Source organism: Argiope bruennichi, chromosome 8 (genome assembly GCF_947563725.1).
Source record: "Argiope bruennichi chromosome 8, qqArgBrue1.1, whole genome shotgun sequence".
Classification (NCBI taxonomy): Eukaryota; Metazoa; Arthropoda; class Arachnida; order Araneae; family Araneidae; genus Argiope; species Argiope bruennichi.
This window is the reverse complement of record NC_079158.1, coordinates 102,807,698-102,830,003: the sequence shown is the minus strand read 5'-3', so window position 1 is coordinate 102,830,003 and position 22,306 is coordinate 102,807,698. Positions and strand designations below refer to the sequence as shown.

At 31.5% G+C, this 22,306-nt stretch overlaps 1 protein-coding gene across 1 annotated transcript in view; it reads right to left on the bottom strand.

The window, feature by feature from the left end:
• Positions 1-1,107: 1,107 nt before the first annotated feature.
• Positions 1,108-22,306, bottom strand: part of LOC129981738 (homeotic protein proboscipedia-like) — a 91,824-nt gene continuing 70,625 nt past the window's right edge. Inside the window, exon 2 of the mRNA XM_056092707.1 lies at positions 1,108-3,986. Within this exon, the coding sequence (XP_055948682.1) occupies positions 2,104-3,986 (1,883 nt within the window). The 3' untranslated portion in view covers positions 1,108-2,103. The remainder of the gene's footprint in view (positions 3,987-22,306) is intronic.

The following is a 22,306-nucleotide window of genomic DNA, read 5'->3' as shown; positions in this document are numbered from 1 at the left end:
TTTTTGTACGTGCACATACTTCACGCTAAGTTCATTGCGATATTACCCTTTTCTGACATTATTTAAATCTTTTACTCAATATACTTAAAATTTCTAGAAAGATTAGATATCTTATAAAACAGCAAATTACAGATCTGAATGTTCTTGAATTGCAAAGGGATGGATTAGCAAATTCAAATGCATTCTAATCCAGCTTTATGTTACTGTATGGGAGTAGTTTACATTTTCATAATGCCTAAATTTTTTAGTAAAAAAAAATTATACCAATAAAATATAAAGAAAAATTCATTCTTCATGTTAGAAGCTAAATAAATGGTATTTTTGCTTTTGCCATCTTTAATTATTTGTGCACATGTACACATAAAACCCATTTGAATTTCTTAGAATTGTAGTCAGTGACGATTCAAATCGTCAATACAAGATATAATGATAGAAATATCAGGAAGATAATGATGTGTATCATTATTAGATTTGAATTATAATCTTAAATACAATTATCAAGAATTTAAAAGTATGTGAAAATAAAGTTTAGTTTCCAACGCCAATAACAGACATTTTGTGTGATAAAATTTTGCATTTTACGAACGGAGGCTTACAATTCATGGAGGTATTTTTATGCCACTTAGGTGAATGCCATGTCATTCTGATGTAATACGATCTGTCTCAGTTTTCAGTTTACAACCACCACAGTTGTCGCTATTTATAACTAAACAGGAATTGAATTAAACTAAATGAAGGTAATTGTAAATATTTCTTTAAAATTCATTCCTTTAAATCGTCTAAGAATAGTTTTCGAATGATATACGATGCTAGTTGCTTTTTTAATTAGATTTTGTTTTCTAAGAAGGTAATGAATTAAATGATAAAAGGACTAATTTTGTAAACTTGAGCCATGAAGTATTAAGCGTAAATTGAGTGTAAATGTGAGGTAATTTTTTTCAACAATTTCATTTCATTTATGTAGCTGATATGAATTTCATTTATATAGCTGAAAAAAAAATTTGCTTCCTTTTTCCTCTTCTGTTCACAGTGATAAAAAAAAAAAAAAAAAAAAAAAAAAAATCCAGAAACTCACAAAGGATACAACATAGATAATACAGTCACAAACATTTTTCTTTATCTTTACAGGTTTGCACAATTACAACAGAGAAAGCAGCCTTGCAATACTTGCTGCTCTTGTTTAAATTTCCTGTACAAATTCCAACAATTTATTTACAAACTACAAAGAGTTACAATTTACAATATTTGGCTAAAAACAACCCGCAAATAAAAACAAATATGTGAGTGTATATATTCTCTATCCGAACCGTAAAAGTATAGATGAAGCAAAATTTGCACAGAGAAACTTTTTTCCGCCATTTTGCACCATTACTTCCCATTTGGTATTAAATAAATAAATATACTTTATTTTATATTGAATAATTTTTTTTATTTTTTTTTAATTTCAAAAACTGAAGGAGTGCAATGTTATGCTGTATATTTTTTCCTTCATAAAACATAGTTAACAATGAAATATTTAATACATATTCTTGTTTCCTATGCCATATTTTCCCAATTCACATTTTATTTTTGGCACAATTTAAACGCGTTTTATTCAAAATAATAGGTTAGGTATCAAGAGATAAATTTCAGGTCATGAAAAACAGTTCCTATATTCTTTCCTGTTAAATAATATAAACAAATGACGACATATTGTATCAGTAAAGGCGTGCTTTTTGTAACGCAAGTTTTGGTTTTTTGGTAACGTAAGGCCACAAGCCCAAAATTGGCTTGATGTCTCTTCCTAGCCTAATGCCGCAATTTCACTCAGACTTAGCACAGGTATTCATGTCGAATAGATTTTTAGGTCCTCTACAGACTCTAGTTAAGAGGATTACGCCTCTTGCTTTTGCACTTTTAAGCACAAAATTCGAATAAGGAAAATTTCATTCTTTTCTTTTAAATTTTCATCATTGATAATTTCTAAAATCTTTTAAAATACGCATGCTTATATTTATTGTAAGCAAATATAGCCATTCCTTCATAGCGAAAGCGATGCCCTTTCGAATCGTAACTGGCATGCAGGTGTTTTTAGCCGTTTCCAAACAAAATTTTAAAAACTTATCAGCTTAGTTGATAATATTCTGGACTACAGTAATCGTTGGCTATGTTCAAAAAATTAAAATCGTTTGTGCTACAGCTTGTATTCGTTGAATAGCAGTCTGATTCGTTGAAACAGTTATAATTAAAATCGTCCGTCTGATTACTGAACCTCTCTTGAGGTTCGACGAAGTCTGGAATGGTGGCACCTTCTTGAACTGAATTAGGAAGTTCGTAATACCCAGAATCTTGTGACATGTTCGTTTTGGGTTGTTGAGACATATAAGAGTGGCTGGATTCCTCCGTGTTTGCACTATTCATATCATAAAACATTCCCTGCATATCCTGCTGCTGCGGCATCATAACAGTGCCATCACTGTAACCTTCGTTTCTATACGCAGGATAACAGTACCCATTGGCACCAATGCTGTTTCGGACTGGGTTGCCCATGGGCACACTGTTCATGTAATCATTGCTCATGGCAATGTTTTGCTGCGTCTGTTGTTGTTGAGGGTAGGCTTCGTACCCTCTGGCTTGACTATACTCAGAAACATTATAAGTCGAGCTATTCGACTCATTGCTGTAAACATAGCTGTTTTGATGATTATGCTGCACAGAATTCCTTTGAGGATAATGTTGATGTTGAGCCATCATAGATTGATCCTGAGGAAGCTGAGGATTGCGTGTCTGGACATTATATACGTTGTTCGGATGAGTGTTGCATGGATTTGGAAGATGCTGAGGATTCGAATTCTGTCGAACAGTCGACTGTCCTCCCGAGCTGGGATAGAAAGGCATACTGTTCTGATGTTGACCTTTATAAGACCTCTGCTGTATATGGGAACTATAAGAAGAATTTTCTACAGGGGGATTTTGCAATGGTTGAGAGTGATGATTCTGTGGAGGAGGTGTACGATAGCAAAATGTCGGTCCATTATGTGGTGATGTAGCCACTGGACCTGTAGGAGTATAAACACCTATACCTGGATCGGGTGGATAAGGCCCAGGGTACATTCTGGGCCTTTGTTGATTGGGAGACGGAGTTACCTGATTATTAGTGCAGTTTTCTTGAGACAATGTGGAATAAGGAACACTGGATGGTTTAGTGAGTGTAGTGGTCGGAAATACAACTGGGTTAGGCGGAACTCTCGAATCCAGCGTTCGCTGAGTAGGCAACTTAGCTGGAGCTGGTTCTGTAGTATTCGTATTGTATCCACAAAGTACTCTGGTTACAGGAGTCTGTGGGGAAATACTATCACAAACTGTACTATGACTCATGGGTACATTCATGGTATTTGCAACAACAGGTGGCAGACGATTCTCATCAACAGATAGGCTGCTGTTATCGCATTGTTGTTTGTTGGGAGTTGATCTCCTCTCCACAGTTAAAGTGGAAGGAGACATTGCTGGACATGCAACAACACTGGAAAGAACAGAAGGCGATTTCAAGGCAGTCAATGGCTGTTCACTGTCTTGTGTGCTAATTGCGTCCGACTTAGCTGGTGATGGTGCGCAACAAGATTCACCAGCGTCACTATCCAGATTAAGGATATCTTTCGATGTATTTGAATTATCAGGTGTTCTTGATGGCATTCCATGATCACTGTCCAAGTCTGGTTCATTGCTATCGCCACCTGTAGCTATATCGCTTCCACTATCCAAGTTTCGATCGTGTCCATCTTTGTCATCCTCACCTTTTGGAACCAGAGTTTGGCGCTTGTGTTTCATACGCCTGTTTTGGAACCATACTTTGACTTGGCGCTCTGTAAGATCGAGAGAAGCAGCGATTTCGATCCTACGGGGACGACATAGGTATTTGTTAAAGTGAAACTCCTTTTCAAGTTCCAGGAGTTGCGTATTTGTGTAAGCTGTCCTCAGTCGACGAGGCATACCATTGTCTGTTGTCTCTGGAAGAAAAAAAGTGATTCATTAGATAAGAGAAAATATACACATCCAATTCAGTATCTTTTGTTCTGAAAGTAATGGATAATTACTAAACCAAATATTATCTAATATTTTGAACAATGTAAAATACAGACATTACATTTAATTCCATTTTTTTCTGAAAGAAATGGATCATCATTAAGCTAAATATTATGAAATATATTGAACAATGATCTCAATATTCATTTCATCAAATAAGTTATCTTCTGAGGAATGTCTTTCCCCTCTTTAAATACCAACGCTTAATAGGGGTTATTCTTTTTAAAAAAATCAAGCAACAGAATAGGAAGTCTTAATAGATATATGTTCTAGACATATTTGAGCAGTATATTTTTATTAATGTAAATTTTTTAAATCAATGTTTTTAGCGCAAGATAAAATGTTATTAATTATTCCACAAAATAATCTCTCTTTTTTGAAAACTTTCAATTAAATTTTAAGTTTACAGGAGATGTTTTCTAAAGAACTGAAAGTAATTCTTCGTTATAAAATTTTAGTTCCTTTGTTTTCATGATACAGAAAACAAGATAATCTTTACAACATCTTTTAACTGATTAACTCTTTATAAGTTGGACAATTTCGTGGAGAAGAAAAGGCCCAAGCCTAGACAACTGTTCCTACATTCTTTCAGAATGATTAGCATATTAATTCACGGGGGAAAACATAAAACTTCGAAATTTTGTATTGCATTTATATATATATACAATATAAGATATCGGTTTTCTAATTCGATATTATTTTAACTATAATTGGAGAACATTTAATTGTATAACATGTTTCCAACATGATAATGTTTACACTTATTTACAAACTACGTGATGTGACATACGTAATATAAAATCGTGCAAAACGCTATATAGGGAGAAGTGCTGCCAATCATGGCATGTAATTATTTGTAGAGTTGTAAGTACACGATAAGAAAGTGCTTGTGCTTTTCAAAATTTTAAAGGATTTTTTTTTTTTATTAAACAAGCATGTTATTGTGCAAAATCCTTTTTTTTTTCAACTCTTTTAAGGTTTTTTTAAATTATGATTTTAAGTAAAATTACATGAAAAATAGCTGACATTAACAATTCTTTTTTTTAATGGTTTGAAATATACTGTTAAATATTTTCTATTGTTTAAATTATGGCGCTTAAATGCGTCAAATGTTGCCGCGACATTAATTTTGTGTGTGCGTGTATATGCACGCACGCACACAATTAGTTAAGAATGTGATTAAGAATTATAATTAATTAGGAATTGTGATTAAGAATTATAATTAATTAGGAATTGTGATTAAGAATAATATAATGTAAAGTCAAACCATTCACACAAGAAATAAAGAAATGGAACAAATCTAAATGATTTGAATTTTGTAGAGTATAGTGATGAGACTTCTCAGGCAAAGAGCTTACTGGAACTCTCGAACAGGATATAAAATGGTTATTCTAATGTTATTTAATATTTAATGCAGTAGGCTTCAATTCAATAAAATAAATGGCGTTTAAAATAACATTTGCTTTTGTCTTGACCGAACCAAGGCTTTTACCAATTTATAACCCAAAAATGAATTAAACCTATTTCCCAAATATTGGAATAGAATTATCAAGTAATGGATGTGTATAAAATTATGTATTGTTATTTTGATATTTTTAGCATCAAATCATAACATAATCATAACATAATAAAAATCAAAATAATCTGATTCATTATTATATCCAAATAAATAAAAATAAGAATCTTCAAAAATTCTTCCAAATTTTTCAACGAAATTTTTTTGATAATATTATTATTAGCATTTTTAAATCTCTTTCCTATGGCTATTTAAATATCGCCTTGCATTTATTTATCCATCCATTTAGGAGGTTAGACTTAATAGAATTGCGTATTAATAACATTTTATTGTGAAAATATTTTGACTCTTTCGCGAGTAATACACATAATCAAGCAATGCATACAAACAAGGAATAAACAACCTTTCTCGAATCATTTTGCAGTATCATTTGTATGTAAATATTCACTTTCCTTCAATGGTATTATTCCCTCTAAATGAAGTTATAAAAACGTATTCATTTCAAATAGCAGTCTACATCAACTACAAACAACTACATCGGATTCGATAAATTAACAAAACAAATGTCACTCTCAAATTCATCAATCATAATGAAAAGAAACAATGTATCGACAGAAACGATGTTTTTAATAAGCACCTTGATTAAGGCTTTGATTTTGGGAATTGTTTATATATATACGCAAATTCGTATTTACATACAATATATGCATATAATGGTACAAAATTGCTCAGAACATTCGGATACAAGAGATGGGAAAATAATTTCGGTGACTCCGCGAATAATGACCTTCTTTTTCTTTTTGCTTTCATTGCAACGAATAATAATAGTTATTCTAAGCAATTTATTTCTACGGAATATGGGCCAAGGTCGAATTTTGCTAGATCACCAATACAGACTGCTTTGCCGGGAACAAAATTAATGACAGAGCTGGATTACCGTTTTCTTCAAGCCTTCGCTATATATTCACGAACAGGAGCTTGTAATTTTGAAAATTCTAATAGTATGTCATTTCAGGAACTGTTGTTTTTAGCAATAATTTTTATTTTTATTTTTTTTATTTTTATAAAATTTATAAAATGTTTTGTCTTCGGACGCATTTTCTGATGACCGTAACAGTAAAAAGGTTGTAAGATTACATGTAAATAATTTTATTCTAATAGTATTTTGAATTCATTTTTAAATATCTAATCTGAATTAAATAAAACGTCGCTTCTCAGAAGTGGATTTCCTCTAATAGTTTGAGAAAAAAAAAAAAAAAAAAAAGACTAAATTTTGAATCATGTTTTCTTTTCTTTCAATGTGGTTTGCCGTTGTCCAGTCCGCAAGTACTACACATAATTAAACTTTTTAAAGATATATCAAATTATTTATATGCCTGTTTTGAAATATTTATCAATTTTGAAAAAAATGGGTGAAGTAAGTGAAGTTGTCAATTCTTAGAACTAAGAATTTGCTTAATGGATGACGTGTTGCAGGAAGAAATTTGTCAGATATAGAAGCAATTCTTTTGTTAGTTTGTTAGAAAGAATGCAAATGCACATGGTACAATAGATAAATCTTTGACAATATTCATTCCTGTTAAGGTGGTAAGTGGATTCGTAAATGTCATTTATTTTCTGTTTCTTTGCAGATTTTTCCAAGGATTTCAAAAAGAATATTTCCACTAAGCGAAATTTTCTAGTAACTCTCAAATTTTTCAAAAAATGAAAAAAAAAAAAAAAATGTATGGATTGGTTTATAATAATATTGAAATGCTTAAGGTATCCGACTAGGTTAAAAATATGAATTTAGATGAAAATTTACATTTTTATTTATGCAGTTTCAAAAATATATACGTTTCTGTTTCCAGTTATATAATTATTTTGTCTCTATGTCAATCAGAAGCCGAGTTATATTGAGCTAAGCTATTGAAACGTAAGTGATGCTCATTTATAATCACTTGAAAATTTTAAATGCATTTTTCTGAAAAATAGATTTTTTTTTTCATAAGTGTACTGTACGAGAATTATCATATCTCAAAAAATAATCAAGATATTTTAATAAAATATATAATTAATACTCGTTATGTTATTCAAAATATAATGAACTATGGATTTTGATGTTGAATGCTTTAGAAGTGGATCTATGATTGCTTAATATAAATATTTTTTTTTAAAAAATTTCAAAATTTCGTAGATAATTTCATATATTACACATAAAAATTCTATTTTTGAATAAAATTCTTGAATAATAGTTACATTCTAAGATACGTTACACATGTAATGTTACAAAGAAAAAGAAAAAATTGAAGCAATTTTTTTTTTCTAGAACAATTCTAGTTTTTGTAAATAAATGCTAAAATTTACAACAAAATATGCTTTTTTTTAAAGCTTCATGTATATATTTAAATAATTTCACTTTATCCTTTATTGATAAAAAAAAGCACATATTATACAGCACAGCAAATAACAACAAAAAAACCCCCCATAAAAGATGCACATTAAAATCAGCAAACATTGTTCTTCTTTTAATTGACTTCATGAGTTACGAAAGATTATCTCCTGATAGAACTGTTTACAAGTTCGAAAATTGACTCTAATAGTAATGTAGATATGATCCAATTTTCTTATAACATTCGGTTAACAGAGACTTCAGTTGACAGATTTACATAATCGAAGCTATCATTATCACTGTTATATAAGATGCAAAAATTGATTAGCTATGATGGAATAAATCGATTTTTAATATGAGTTTGAATGACAAGTACAGATTTTGGATCATCAGTTTGAACGACAGATACAGATTCTGGATCACACTATTTTACTTCTAAATTAATTTATATATTTTGTGCAATTCAGTTTTTTTTTTTTTTTTTTTTTTTTTTTTTCCATTTGAGAAATTAACAAAATAAACCACAAGTTTTCAGCAAAACCAAAGATGATTAATTTATACAATGCTTTCAAATTATTTTTTAAAATTTTATTGATAAAACTTAAGTTATTGCAGTCGTGCTGTTAAATTATTGCTCCATTGAGTTAAAAATTCATAAACAAAATTGTAAAAACAAATAATTTATTTTCCAAATTTTTTTCCAAGTTCTTAATCTGGCAGGGTTAATACTTTTTTCATCTAATAATAAAAGTACAAAATTTATGTTAAAATGCATGGTTTGAAGGAAGAAGAAATAGTCTAAAAACAGTCTTAGGCATGTTCAACGGAATAACAGATTTTGAACTTGTCTATTAATAGTATGCATTCATGGTCCTTTAGCATCAAGGTATTATAGTATATAACTGTTCGCAAAAGCTTTGCATCTTTTAAAAAAAGTAGTTTATAATAAAAAAAATATATCAGTTTTAGTATTTTCGTAAACACCTTAGTTGCATTTTTTTTTTTTTTTTTTTTTTTTTTGCTGTTTCTCATTCTTCCTTCTTTATAACTTGGCAAAAAAAAAAAAAAAAAAAAAAAGATTTACAGATTTAAAACAAATTGCATGATGCCGTGAAACCTAACATTGGATTATGGCCTATTCTTCCTATATAAGAGGTTGATGTCAAGTTGAACAGTCTCCGTACAGGACATCTTGCTTCACTCACAGGCATATCATTTTTGGCGAAAGGGTGTCAGTGTGCAAAAAATGTTTAATGTCAAGCACATTTTAATCGAGTGCTCATGTTTTAAAACTTACATTGTTTTCACTCTTTTAAGTCATTATCATTAACTCTACAAGACTTGGTGGGTGAAGAATATCACCAGAAAATTTTAAAAAAACAATTGATTTGTTCACTTATGTTTAGAATTTTTTTGTTTGTGGATATTTTTTTATTAATTTAATACCGCAATGATGTTTTATATCAAGTAATTAATATTTTGCAATCTTGACTTTTTATTATTTGCATTGTCATATTTTGTACATTTTTTTTTTTTATACATTTGCATTTATATTTTCTTGACTGTTAATTTATAATCTGTTATGATTTTACCATACGTTTGGCACAACATTGTAAAATATGTCTCTTGTACCAATAAACCACACTAACCAACCTACCCATTCCCCTTGCAGTCTGTGATTTAAAATTTCACTTTTTGATACAACTTCTGCCAGAAAACTAATTATTATCAAAATGAACAACTAGTCAGTGGCTAATTACAGAGGATTTTGTCATTGCAATAAAATATCGCCATTACATACTTCTAACAATATCAAAACAAAATACTCAAATGACCGGATTCGCACAAATAGCAATTTAAAGGAGGCAGGGAGAGATCGGAACGGGAATCGCATGCCGAATGATTAATTTGGACAGCACACTTTATGTCCTCATTAGCATTGCGTCTGTTCCTCGTTAGCGTCGAATACGGACTCCTCTCAAATCAATGAAAAGCGGCAACTGGACTACAAATCACAGGCGGGCGGTTGCTATCATTTATTAGCACCGAGCGAGTCCATTGATTGAAATGGGACACTAATTGATTTCAGCACTTGCTAACATCCAATTAAGCGTGCCGGGATGTCATTTGCCCACCGCCGAGAACTAACTCTCTTTAACATCCAATAAAATCCCGGCAAGTGCATCACCTTCCATTAATATTGGTACGTCAACGAGTTATGCCGGACCCGAACCACTCGGGATCGCGTGCCAGACTTTCATCGCCGGACTCTTCCTCGGCTTCTGTTATAATTGCCGAAGCAGTAGAAGAAATAATAATGAAAAAAGAAAGGGTGCTGGCGAGAGAAGAAAAAAAAAAAAAAAAAAAAAAAAGAAAGAAAAAAAAAGGGCCTGACGAAATGGTGTTTCATGACTGACGACTATTTGAAGGAGAGCACCCAAGTGCAGGTCGACACGAACTGTAGTGATGGAGTTGTAGTGCTTTGGAAACTCATTAATTCCGGCAGGCTTGTAATTCCGGGCACTTGCCACTTGATGGGCGGACTTCGGACTGTTGCTGTAACCGCCTGACAACGCCGCTGTTGTATTTTGATCTCTGACACTTGTTTTCACCAGGCGGCGTTCACTTCTGATGTGTTGCTTTTTTGCTCTTTGCGACGATTGTAATGACGTACTGTCGACTTCTTATACACCCTCCTCCCTGGAACTTTGTTAATTACTATGATTGGTTCAGAATTTTGGGTTTGGATCGCAGCAGACGTGCAAGAGAGAGTGCCAGAACTAATCATTAATTTTGTCTCGGAAGTTTTCCTGCCCTGGTGATTTGGCATCTTATTTTTCATGCATATTCTTCTTCTATGGGCAAGATGAATTAGAACATGCGACATTTTCAAGTGGAAAATATCACATGGGGTAAAAAAATAGACAATCTTTTTTTTCCAGAGATATTCTTATGTTTAGTTCAACACTTTGACATTCATGTCTATGACTTTACATGTGGTTAAAATATATTATTTACGTATTGCTGTCTGATATGGTCAATTAGTATAATAACGATGAGTAAAAGTTAAAACAATACTTTATTAGAAATAATTTGTATGTATGCATCATATTTATCTCATGTTCTTTACATCTTTCTTTTCAGTTGTGCATTTTTTCAAATATTTATATTATTCTTTTATGGTTTATGATAGTTCATTTTTGGTTTTTGTTGCCATGCCTTTGATTTATTAAAATTTTGATATATTATATAACAGAAATAGGGAAGGTTTGGTTCAATATGAAAAAGTTCTTAAGAATTTATGTAAAAAAATTAAAGTTTCTTTGTAAAATTAACTTTTCTAAAGCCGGTTGATACAATTATCGAAGAGCATTCAAGAAAAGTTAAAGATTAAATTCTTAAAGTCTTTTTTTTAAAAAAAATAAAGATTAAACGAATGCACGTGGTATACCATACAAACATAATGTATAATATACGCATGTGCATTTATAAATATAGTTAATCTAGTAATTTTGCTCTCTCTGAATTTGCAAAAATTAAAAATATAAAATGGCGTGGCCATCAAACATATACAACATTTTCTGGTCGAATTACCCATTGCACTATATGTGTTGCACGGACCATTCATGCACTAATCATTCTTTAAAATGGTAAAAAAATTCAAGTGCATGAAATTTTTGCAAACTTTACTTATATAGATTCATGCCTCAAGCAATTGCATGCAAAAATATGAGATACTAAGACTTCTTATAAAGTAAGTTTGCAGCAAATTATCCCGCAGAAAATTTTTTTTATTAGGCTCATAAAAATATTTCAATGGAAAAGGTGGCGCTTCGCTTTTTTCCCAAGATTAATTTTTGGATAAAGAACGAATATCAATATTGCTCATAAAAAGAACATTATTTCCAAAGGAGTTCATGGACAATAGACTTAAAATATAACAAAAATATTTTTTCAAAAAATTTTAGTTCATGTTCTCAATTTCTAAAGCATGTGGTTTGTACCAAACAAGGATATACAGAAAAATATGAATGATATATCAGATATCTTTTTCCTCTACTGTATGACATGGTATCCGCAAATGATAGCGAGCAATCACGTATTGAAAACCCTTTCAGGAAACTTGCATATGATTACTTGAACTTTTCATCTTTTTTTCTTTTCTGCGCATTTGATGTCTTCAGCCGAGTTTCTCCACAAAAGCGATTTTCTTACTTTCTGGAAGAGAAAGGTGGAAATTACACTCCTTTTGGCCACATTTCTTTTCCCGCCTATCTTTTTTCCTTCTTTTATTTTCCCAGACCAAAATGCCTTCTAGAAGAGGAACGTCAACGACCCTGGCAAAAGCCCGTCCCTGGGAAGAAGAGTTCTTGGCGAGGAGCGAGAGAGGAGAGGGTTTTTTTCGAGTCGATCCAGTTTGTCGATAACGGGGTGGAGCTGTGAAAAGAACAATTCTTTGTTCTTTCTTTTTTTTCTTTTGCTCATTTTTCCTCTCTCCCCAAACTCGGAACGCTCGCATTGAGCAAGTCTCCTTGATGATGGCTTCGAAACTGCCATCCGCCAAACCCACCAGAGCTCGAGTCTGTCTCCAGAGACTTGCATACTTGGCGAAGTTGGCTGCTTTTGTTGGTGGATGGAATGCAACACACCTCAGAAGAAAGAATGTTGTGCACAAGGTGTATTGCTTTTGTGTAGGTCATCATTTTCATGACTCAAAGGAAGGTAGTTAGGGTAATATGTATCTTGAGGAATTGCTTGTTGGTGGCTGAAGTGTATGCCACAATATGGTTCAGGTGAATAAAATGAAAGAGATAAAAGGGAAACAGAATAGAAATAATTCATTGCTTTTGCGTGGAAGAAAATGTGTTTATAACAGAAAATATTGTAGATAAGAGTGTCAACAACTGCAGAAATATGCGGGAAAGATACTTCAAAACAGATATAAGCAATTTTTAGATTTGAATGGAATGACATGCCTAAGAAGTCAAAGGGTCAAATAAAGAAAAATAAATGAGAATGGAAGAAAAATTCATCTTTAAATCTGTTTTGAACTGGATAAACTGCAGGATTTCAACTATTTACCCGAAAGACATTTTTAAAAAAAAGGGTTTTGCAGTCTTGTTTTGGCGCCGTAAACAAAACAAATGCTTCAAAACCCATACATCGCCTCAACAAATAAACTTTTTGAACTATCAGGAATTCTAAATTTAAAGAAAAGCTTTAAATGTAAAGAGTTAAGAAAGAAAGAAAAAATAATTTTGGAATTTCAAAGAATATTAAATTGGAGGTCAATGCTATGCAAAACGGAATGTGCTATCTTTGGGTGTGTTATCGAATTTAACATATTCGAAATATCTTTCATAATAGTTTTGTAAATAACAACTATTTGCCAATTTTTTTGTTTTAAAATGATATGAAGTGATACAACCACGCTAAGATCTATTTATACAAGTCTTTTTTTAGCAACTTTATCAAAATATTTAACTTTGGATTTCTAACCAGATTTCTGCAATATATAAAATACTTGCAAAGTTTATTTTTTAGTAATTTATTAGTTTATTAATATTAATATTACATTTTTCATAATATGTAATTTTAAATATAATTTTCTTTATTTTCTATCTCATCAAACATTTCTTTAAAATTAGAACAAAATATTTATTATTTAATTATGAATTTGTCCTTTTCCTAAGGACACACAATTAATAAAAAAGAGAGGAAAAATAAAAAAATAACGAAAATTAGAAGAAATGTATATACAGAAATTTGTGTTATAACGATTCTTATTTTAGCTCTTCAAAGTAAGTGAAATTAAAAGAAATTTACTTAAATTAAAGAAAACCAAAATAAAACAGCAGAAAAAAATAATAATATTGTATAAAGAAAAAAAGGAGGCCCTGAATGTCGTAATGCGTGTTTCTAGATGTTATATATTGAAACAGCTTCTGGACGGTTAAGAGGGTTAAAATTAAAATTGATTCAAAAATATCAAATACCTTTTAATACCTTATAATAGTACTCAGAATTATTTAACAGGACCAAAAGATGCAGTATGTAGCTTTCGTTGCCGAATGACTATAACTGATTATATCTTTCCTCGATTTTTATTCAATGCCGGAATGTTTCAGCTAGTATTTAAATATTGCTCAGCTTAAAAGCTTATGATGCATCAATATGAAATATAAATAAGCATTTGCTGATAATAACTTTACTTTTTAACCTTGCTTACTTTGTAAACCGAATCTTTTTCAAAGCTGAGTCGAATACCACCTTTAAATTAGTGATCAACTGATTATATCTTTCTCTGATTCTTATTCAATGCTGGAATACTTTAGCTTGCAATTAAATATTGCTTATGATTTTTCAAGATGAAATATAAACAAGTATTTGCTTATAATAACTTTGCTCAATTTTTTAATTGAATCTTTTTCAAAGCTGAGTCGAACGACACGTTTGAATTTGTGATCAATTGATTATATCTTTCTCCGATTTTTATTCAATGCCGGAATATTTTAGCTTGTAATTAAGTATTGCTTATGATGTTTCAACACAAAATATAAACAAATATTTATTTATAACGACTACTACCTTATTACTTTCTACCTTAGGTACTTTCTTAAAACTGAATCTTTCTCAAACTGTCAAATGACACATTCCACTTCATGATCGACCAAGTAAAATGTTACCTGGATTCTTCCCTGTAAACGTCCTTTCTATTGGAAAAACAAAGAGAAATCCAATCGTCATCCAGAGCGAAACGGCAAAAGAGGCAACGAGCAAAAAGTTTCGCTGAGACGAGCAGCAAAAGGTAATTTAGAACTCGGGGGGGGGGGGGGTTGAACTACCCTAGCAGGATTTCCGCTGCCATTTTGCTGAACCATGTTTTGTTTCAGCATAAAAACATAAAAAAAAATATTTTATTTTGCTCTCTTTCAAAGAGCTTTATGCTTCTGCTTCGGAATTGTTATATCAACAACTAATCCGTCGCAATTTTATTTTGTGTTTCAATGGCTAATTTGCTGGATGAAATTATTTTGGCGAATTTATAGAAGAGAATTTTGTTTGATGTAAGTAAGATGAGTTTGAGACAAGTAATTGCAAAATGGTTATTTACGAGTTTTGTGCATACGTATCTATTATCCTGATTTGCTAAACAAAGACATTGTTAAAAAATAAAGCCTTCGTTGAAAGAAACATTGTTTTCTATTGTTAAGCAAAAAAAAAGTATCTAAATAAACGGGTAAAACACGTCCTTTTTTTATTTTTTTGTACTTTCTCATATATGTAGTATAGATAAAGTTTAATAATTATCAAAATATTCGAAATCGAAATTTTGGTGAATCTGCACGTTTTAGACTTTCCTGAATTTGAAAAATATATTTTTGGCAAATGTCTGTCTGTCTATGACAAAGATAACTGAAAAACCTTTCGGGTTAGACAGGTGAAACTTGGTATACGGTCTATACACCAAATTTTTAGATTTCTATCACATTTTGAGTGTAATCCATTCAATTCCAAATTTTATACATCAAAAAGTTCGTCTGTCCAGCTGTTCGATTATAATTTAACTTGATAATTTCAAAACGAAGATAACCATATAGAGAAGATTCGCACATAGATTTAACATCTATAGTGTAAACAACTCTCAAATTTTGAGCCAAATTCAATATCGGGTTGACCGTCTGTCGCTCTGTACTTTCAGAAACATATAAATGTGATAAATCAAAGAAGAAATGATTTAAGATATCAAATTTCGTATGGGATTTTATATGAGATTGTATGGAATTTCGTATGGGACAAATATAGCTCTGTGTTAAATTTTCGTTTAGTCGATTAAGAGAAACATGTTTAAAACACAAATCCGATTTTCGGAGACTATTAACCATGCAGTAGGGATTAGGCGCCAAAACCTCGCCAAAAATCGCACGATAAATTTAATAAAGATGCCAAATTCAAGTAAGACTAAAGTTAATATTTCTTCATGCATTAGCCTATGCCTTGCAAGGCGCTTTCTGGAATGGCAAGTTTATTAGAGAATTTTCGAGAAAGCTTTGAGGGGACCAGTTCTGCCGGTTAATTTTCTGCTTTTATGTTGATAGGTTGGCAGGTATAGTACAGTTTTGTAGCATATGACCCAATATAAGAAAATTCGGCGAAATATAAGTTTAATTGTTTTATTCTTTCTTAATTAATTACTATACAATATAGGTTTTAAAATCTTTTTTTATACTATTTTTTATACTGTCGCAAGACAGTAGGCTTTAGTCATATAGTTCGAAATGAAAATCATCATAATATCTTGATTTTTTTTTACAAAAAAACTCTCAGCCTCTGTAACCGCAATTAGATCATTAGGATTTTCACTTCGAAGCAAATGATTGCTATAATCGGCATTTGCTTTAGAAATTCAAAAAATGTTCTTAAAAAGAAAAGAAGATTACAGATTTTGTTATTTACTTTCTTATATGCAATTTTTAAAAAAAATTCGAACTCGAGATTTTGATAAATCTTCTCGTTTTATATCCCCTTTCCTGATTTCGTTTTATATCCCCTTTCCTGATTCGATTTTTGATATTATATCTGTTTATCTGTGACCATAATAACTCAGAATAATTTAAAGCTAGACGGATAAAATTTGATATATCACATTTGTAGCTTTCTATCAAATTTTGAGCAAATTCAGAGGATTTGATTTGCTGAACATGATTATTATAAAGCGATAAAAATTAATTGGATGAAATTCAGCTCAAATTTAATATTTAAAATGCAGATAACTATTAAATATAGAACCAAATCCGTCAAATGGTTGGCCCTTTTGCTTGCCTGCATTTTAATAAGCATGTAAACGCGATAATTCAAAAACGTAAAGATTTAAATATATGAAATTTGGTATATGATTTTGTGACTACAATTATAGTGTTAAATTTTTGTCTTCATCGGTAAGAGAAAAATTGGTTTTAGAATACAAATTCAATTTTCGGTTCTAATAATGCATGTCAGGTATTAATCGAAAAAAAAAACTATTTGTCATGTTTACACCATAGATGCGGTAAAATTCTAACTTCACGCCAAGATCACTATTTCATAACTATTGTTCGCCAGTGCCAAGCAAGAAATTCAGGGCCTTACTCAATATCTAAAATTTTACACTGGGGAGGGGCAGGAGGATAACACCTTTATTAAAGAACATGCGAGGAAATCCCACTGATTTTATAGTGAATTATCATGCACATACGTCAAAATGTATATGTTCACAATTTTATGAAAATCGAACTTGCAGAATAAATAGCTAGTTCTAATATCAATAATATAAGTACGTTTAAATTAATTACTATATCAGAAATGCATAGCATTATAATAATATGAAATCATATGGAAATGTATAAAATACTAATCTCTTCAACCATTATTTGATTAGTAAAGATTTGACTTTTTTCAAGACTTGGAAAATATACATAAAACCCACCCACTAGTTATCTAAAAATCATTTTTATTCAATGCATGATAGAAAGATTAACAAGCATTAATAATATGTCTTCTTTTATTAAACCTTTCCTCTCCTATATCCAGTCTGACTGCCATTGTGCAGAATGCATCGCTTTCACATTTTTGTTGATAATGATTGTTATAAAAGCCTTACAATAACAAAAACTTTCATATTAATTTTTAGAAAATGCAGAAACCTACAACTATTTTGCAAATTTCTAAGCACTAAAAAGAATCCTAATATTCACATATGTACAGTAATATATCTCATGACTTTATGAAAGAATGCAAAACGATGTAACCATTATTATTTTGGTCTATATCGCCAAAATATATTTCCAAGCCTTGGCAAATATCGCTTGGCATATAAACCATTATTAACAATATATCATCAAAAATTGGACTGCTATACACGTTTTATGTAAGTGAGCTAAAAAAAGAAGATATTTGTATTTAATGCAAAATCTAATTCTCCTGTAAAATGATGATATTGTGCATGGATAGTTTAAAAACAAAATGTAAAAAATAGGGCAAATTAAATATGTAAGCTGAGTATGCTGCTCTAAGATACAAAAATAATTCATGATTGGGGTTTATTTCACCATTAATTTTTCAGTACGGTAATAGTTTTATATGTGTACAAGAAATCCATCAGGAGGGCATCTCAGATATGAAGATGAGAAGTTTTCGGTTTGGTGGTTGATTCTGTCAGCCTTGATGGAAAAAGAAATGATGTGGGGTCGATTATCCGCTTCCGATAATGGGACTTGCTTGTTATGGAGTTTAGCAAGACTGTCAATGGTTCTAATTATTCAAGCGTAGTTCTGTCGCATTGTTTCGGCCAATAAGATTGTTTTCCTACTGCTTCAGGATGACTCGGAATAGTTGTTAATGAAATGTATACAAGTCATTTCGATTAAAAATTGGGACATCATGGTAACACTAACATCGGGATCTTCCTCTTGAAACAGCATTTGATTTATGAGTATACATCGAATTTCATTGAAAAAGCATCAAAGAAAAGAATGAGTGGAATAACAACAGAATTTTAGAAACCATTAAGAAAAACTTTATAAAATGAGGCAGAGTTTCTAAATTTGAATATTCATGAGAAAAATAAGGCCAAGGATCAAATACTTTGTAGCAATTATTTTCCATTTATTTGAGAGAGAGTTCTTTTTACCACTTTTCTTATTGGCATAGATAACATTAACACAATATTTGAAAAAGAAAGATAGACTAAATGAAAGATACAAGAATTCTTTTAGGTTTTAGTAATCAAATAGTTTTTCTAATAAATACGTTGAGAATGGTCAAAATTTTAAAACTATTCTTTAACCAATTAACTGTGTCCGACGTGTGTGCATGACTTCATTTTGGTGTGGTCGACATGTATACATGTCGTGTAGAAGAAAAATAATTATCATTCGATATAAGAACTCATTTAGTAAAGTGTAATACAAATGGCATTTATTGTTTATGTTTTTGTTATAATACCAATAAGCCTACAATGAACGGAAAACAATAAGGTTAAATTCTTTGATATAGAAATTAGTAGCCTCAAAATGTATTGCTTTTTTTTTTACAAAATGAGTTGATTATTTTCTCCAATGCATCGGATATTCCCAGACTTTACTTGTATATCTGGATTTCCCTGTACGTTATTTGCATGTTGAGTATTCCTTGATAACAATTGCACCAAGATAAATAAAATAAAATGTGGGAAGTATGAAGACTCTTAGTAATTTCTAGTTCGTGAGAACTATGTAAATATTTACAAGTTTTTTTTAAAAAAAAATCTATAACTCAATATTTTTTTAAACTATTGTTGACGTTAACTTTGGTCCACCAAGTATAGCTGCAACGTATTTTCGAAAAACATTTCCTCGACATTATGTTAGCTACGATATCGATATTTACATTTGCTGCTTTGGTGATATTTTTTGTAATTTTTACATCTTTAATAACAATATCTTCTTCAAAAATGAGTTATTAATTTTTTTATCTATTAAAAAGGAAATTCTGTTCGTTTATGGTTAGAATGCAACCATTTATATTGCATTCACCGTGAATACAGGTCATCGTTTGATTTTGAATACCTACCGCATGAAGAAATAAAAAGATAATTTCCGCATTTAACAGGTTAATATGCAAGTGCCGCTTAATAATAAGAAACATAGATACGACAGGATATTTTTAGTTTATAAACATAAACAAATTGATTTATGTTTTAAGTTAGAATACTCCTCCGATTTTTGAAGCTATTTAAAGAATCTCATTATTCTGAGAGGAAGTATGGCAGAGTAGGCATTCTCTGTTTAAAGTTTTTCATCTCACTAAAAAGATGCTTAACCAGTTTTTACTTTCCATAAAAAGAAACATTACTGATCAAGTACTACTTATGTAACAGTGCAAAGAAATTGAAAACTAGATAAGATAAATGATCTAAAATATTTTCATCTTGGCATTTTTATTTATCATCTTTTGTTCTGCTATCTTTTATAACTATTTTTAGAGCTGTTATTACCTTAGACATTTTAAAATGTAAAAATATAATATAAAATATTTACCATCTTATATTGGAATAATCTAGAATTACAAAAAAAGTTTAAACCATTTGTGAAAAAATGAAAGTATTAAATATTAAAATGACTTACTAATTTCGAATATATAAAAAGGTGAATTTTTACTGAATTGTTGCAAATTCTTAAGCGCTTCTGACTTTTTTTTTTCTCATCGTTGTTGCTTCGATCATTCTGAAATCATTAATCAGCTGGAGAAATTCAAATATATAATGAAGGGAAGTAGTTAATTGATATTTGAATTTTATTAATTTAAATCAGGGTTTGAATTATTTAATAATATTTTCTTACATTATCACGAAAGAGAAATAAAAGATTTTTTTTGAGATCGAACCATTTTTCTTAGAATTCATTATTAATGAATCACATTTGAAATTAAAGTTCACATATTTATCTTCAAATTGTTAATTGGTTGTTACTAATTAAGTAATATTTATGATCAAACTAAAATCTATATTATTTAGAAGAAATAGAACTTTTAAGAATCTCTATCTAAAAACAGAAGAGGCCTTACCTAGACAGTTAATATTTGAAGATTAATGGTTATTTGTCTTCACAAATCAATTAAACTATTCATGAATTGCTTCAACAACAAATAACCTGAAAGTCCTGAGAGTAAAAAAGATCTCCTTGCTGAAGGATAAAGTACTTTACAATCGTTGAGTTTTTTTTTAAGGATCTCTTCACCATCTACTTTGGCTATAAGCCGAAGACTCCCTTCCCACTTTTCTTAAAGCCAGCTACTTCTAATTTTAAAAGGCTGACAATTTATAAAAGACAACCCGATTTCTGTTTTATTTCTTCCTTGCTGCCTTTTCCTCCCAGCGTTGAACGATAGAGAAAATTGTCGACGTGTGCTTCCACTAATCACCTCCGTGACATCCACTGACACCTGCCGCTTCCCTCCCGTGATCCTTCATCGCTGAAGCCAATTTGTGTCGACGTTCCCCCAGAAGAAATAAAAATCGAACATCCCTCTCCTCCCAGAGATGGATCCACTGCGCAAAACTTTTCATCGATGCCTTCCGATGCAAATTTCGATTGGAGGCAGGCGGATCCAATCGATTCCTCGGCGAGGGAGGTGAGGAGGCAGCAGGCAGCATTCTAATGACAGGGTGACAACTTGTCAACGCCAATCTAAGGTAGACAAGAAAATGTGTCGTCAGGACTGCGATGTCCAGTCAGAAAGAGAGGAGGCTGCCTCCAGGAGAATCTTCCACCTCCTTCTCCCCTCCGGGGACAATTAGCGAGGTAGTCCAGGAGAGGTTTGACTTTGACGGAGATGGATGATGGGAAGCTATGTCATGTCGCGGTTTCCACAGAGCAAGTGACAATGCCAGGACCCCGCATGCCAAGCGCTGGACTGTTGTCTCTCTCCTCGCAGTCTCCGCCGCCCTTTTTCCTCCTGCTCCCGGCTTCCCGGATGAATGGGCCTTGTACCGGAGACCTCGTGGTACAATGGACAAGCTAATTAAAGGTGCTGAGTAACGGTAGAGGCAGCCCGCTCTCCCTGCCAGGCTGCTGTGGGCATCACATCACCTGCCCTCCTCCTGCGCGGGTAGGTTAGGGCACATATCTCAGTTAACAGTTGCAGACATTGTTGTAGGACGAGGCGAATATGCGGGCAGCAGTGGTTTGGGTTTTAAAACAATAAAGGTAAACGCCTATCCATTTGAAATTGGATTTTATTGTAGTTCATTCTTATGTCTCGAATCCGGTTTCATGAACATTTTATAACGTCCTTCTGGTAATACAGGTTTTTTTTTCTTCCCAAATGTTGCATAAATTATCAAAAAAATTATTAATTCAGCGACGAATTCAGCAAATGCTGTTTTCGTTTTGACCCTGAATTAAAAACACTCTGATAAATTATAGAAAACTAAAGGCCTTCCCCTTTATACGAAGGGCATCATATCACCTGCTCTTCTGCTGCATAGGCAGGTTAGGGCACATATTTCAGTTCAGTTAAAAGTTGCAGGCGACGTGAATATGAGGGAATTCGTTAGGGTTTTAAAACAATAAAAGAAAAACGCTCATTTATTTGAAATTTGATTTTACTGTCGCTCATTCTAATGTGTCGAATCCGGCTTCATGATATTGCACCAGCAATTCTTTACAATATCCTTTTGGTAATACAAGTTTCTTTTTCTAATATTGCAAAAATTTATTGATTCAGCGACAAATTCATCAAATGCTGATTTCATTTAGACACTTAAATGCAAATAGTATGATAAATTACAGAAAAATAAAGAAATAACAAGCCGGCACTAAACTGGATTCATTATAAAA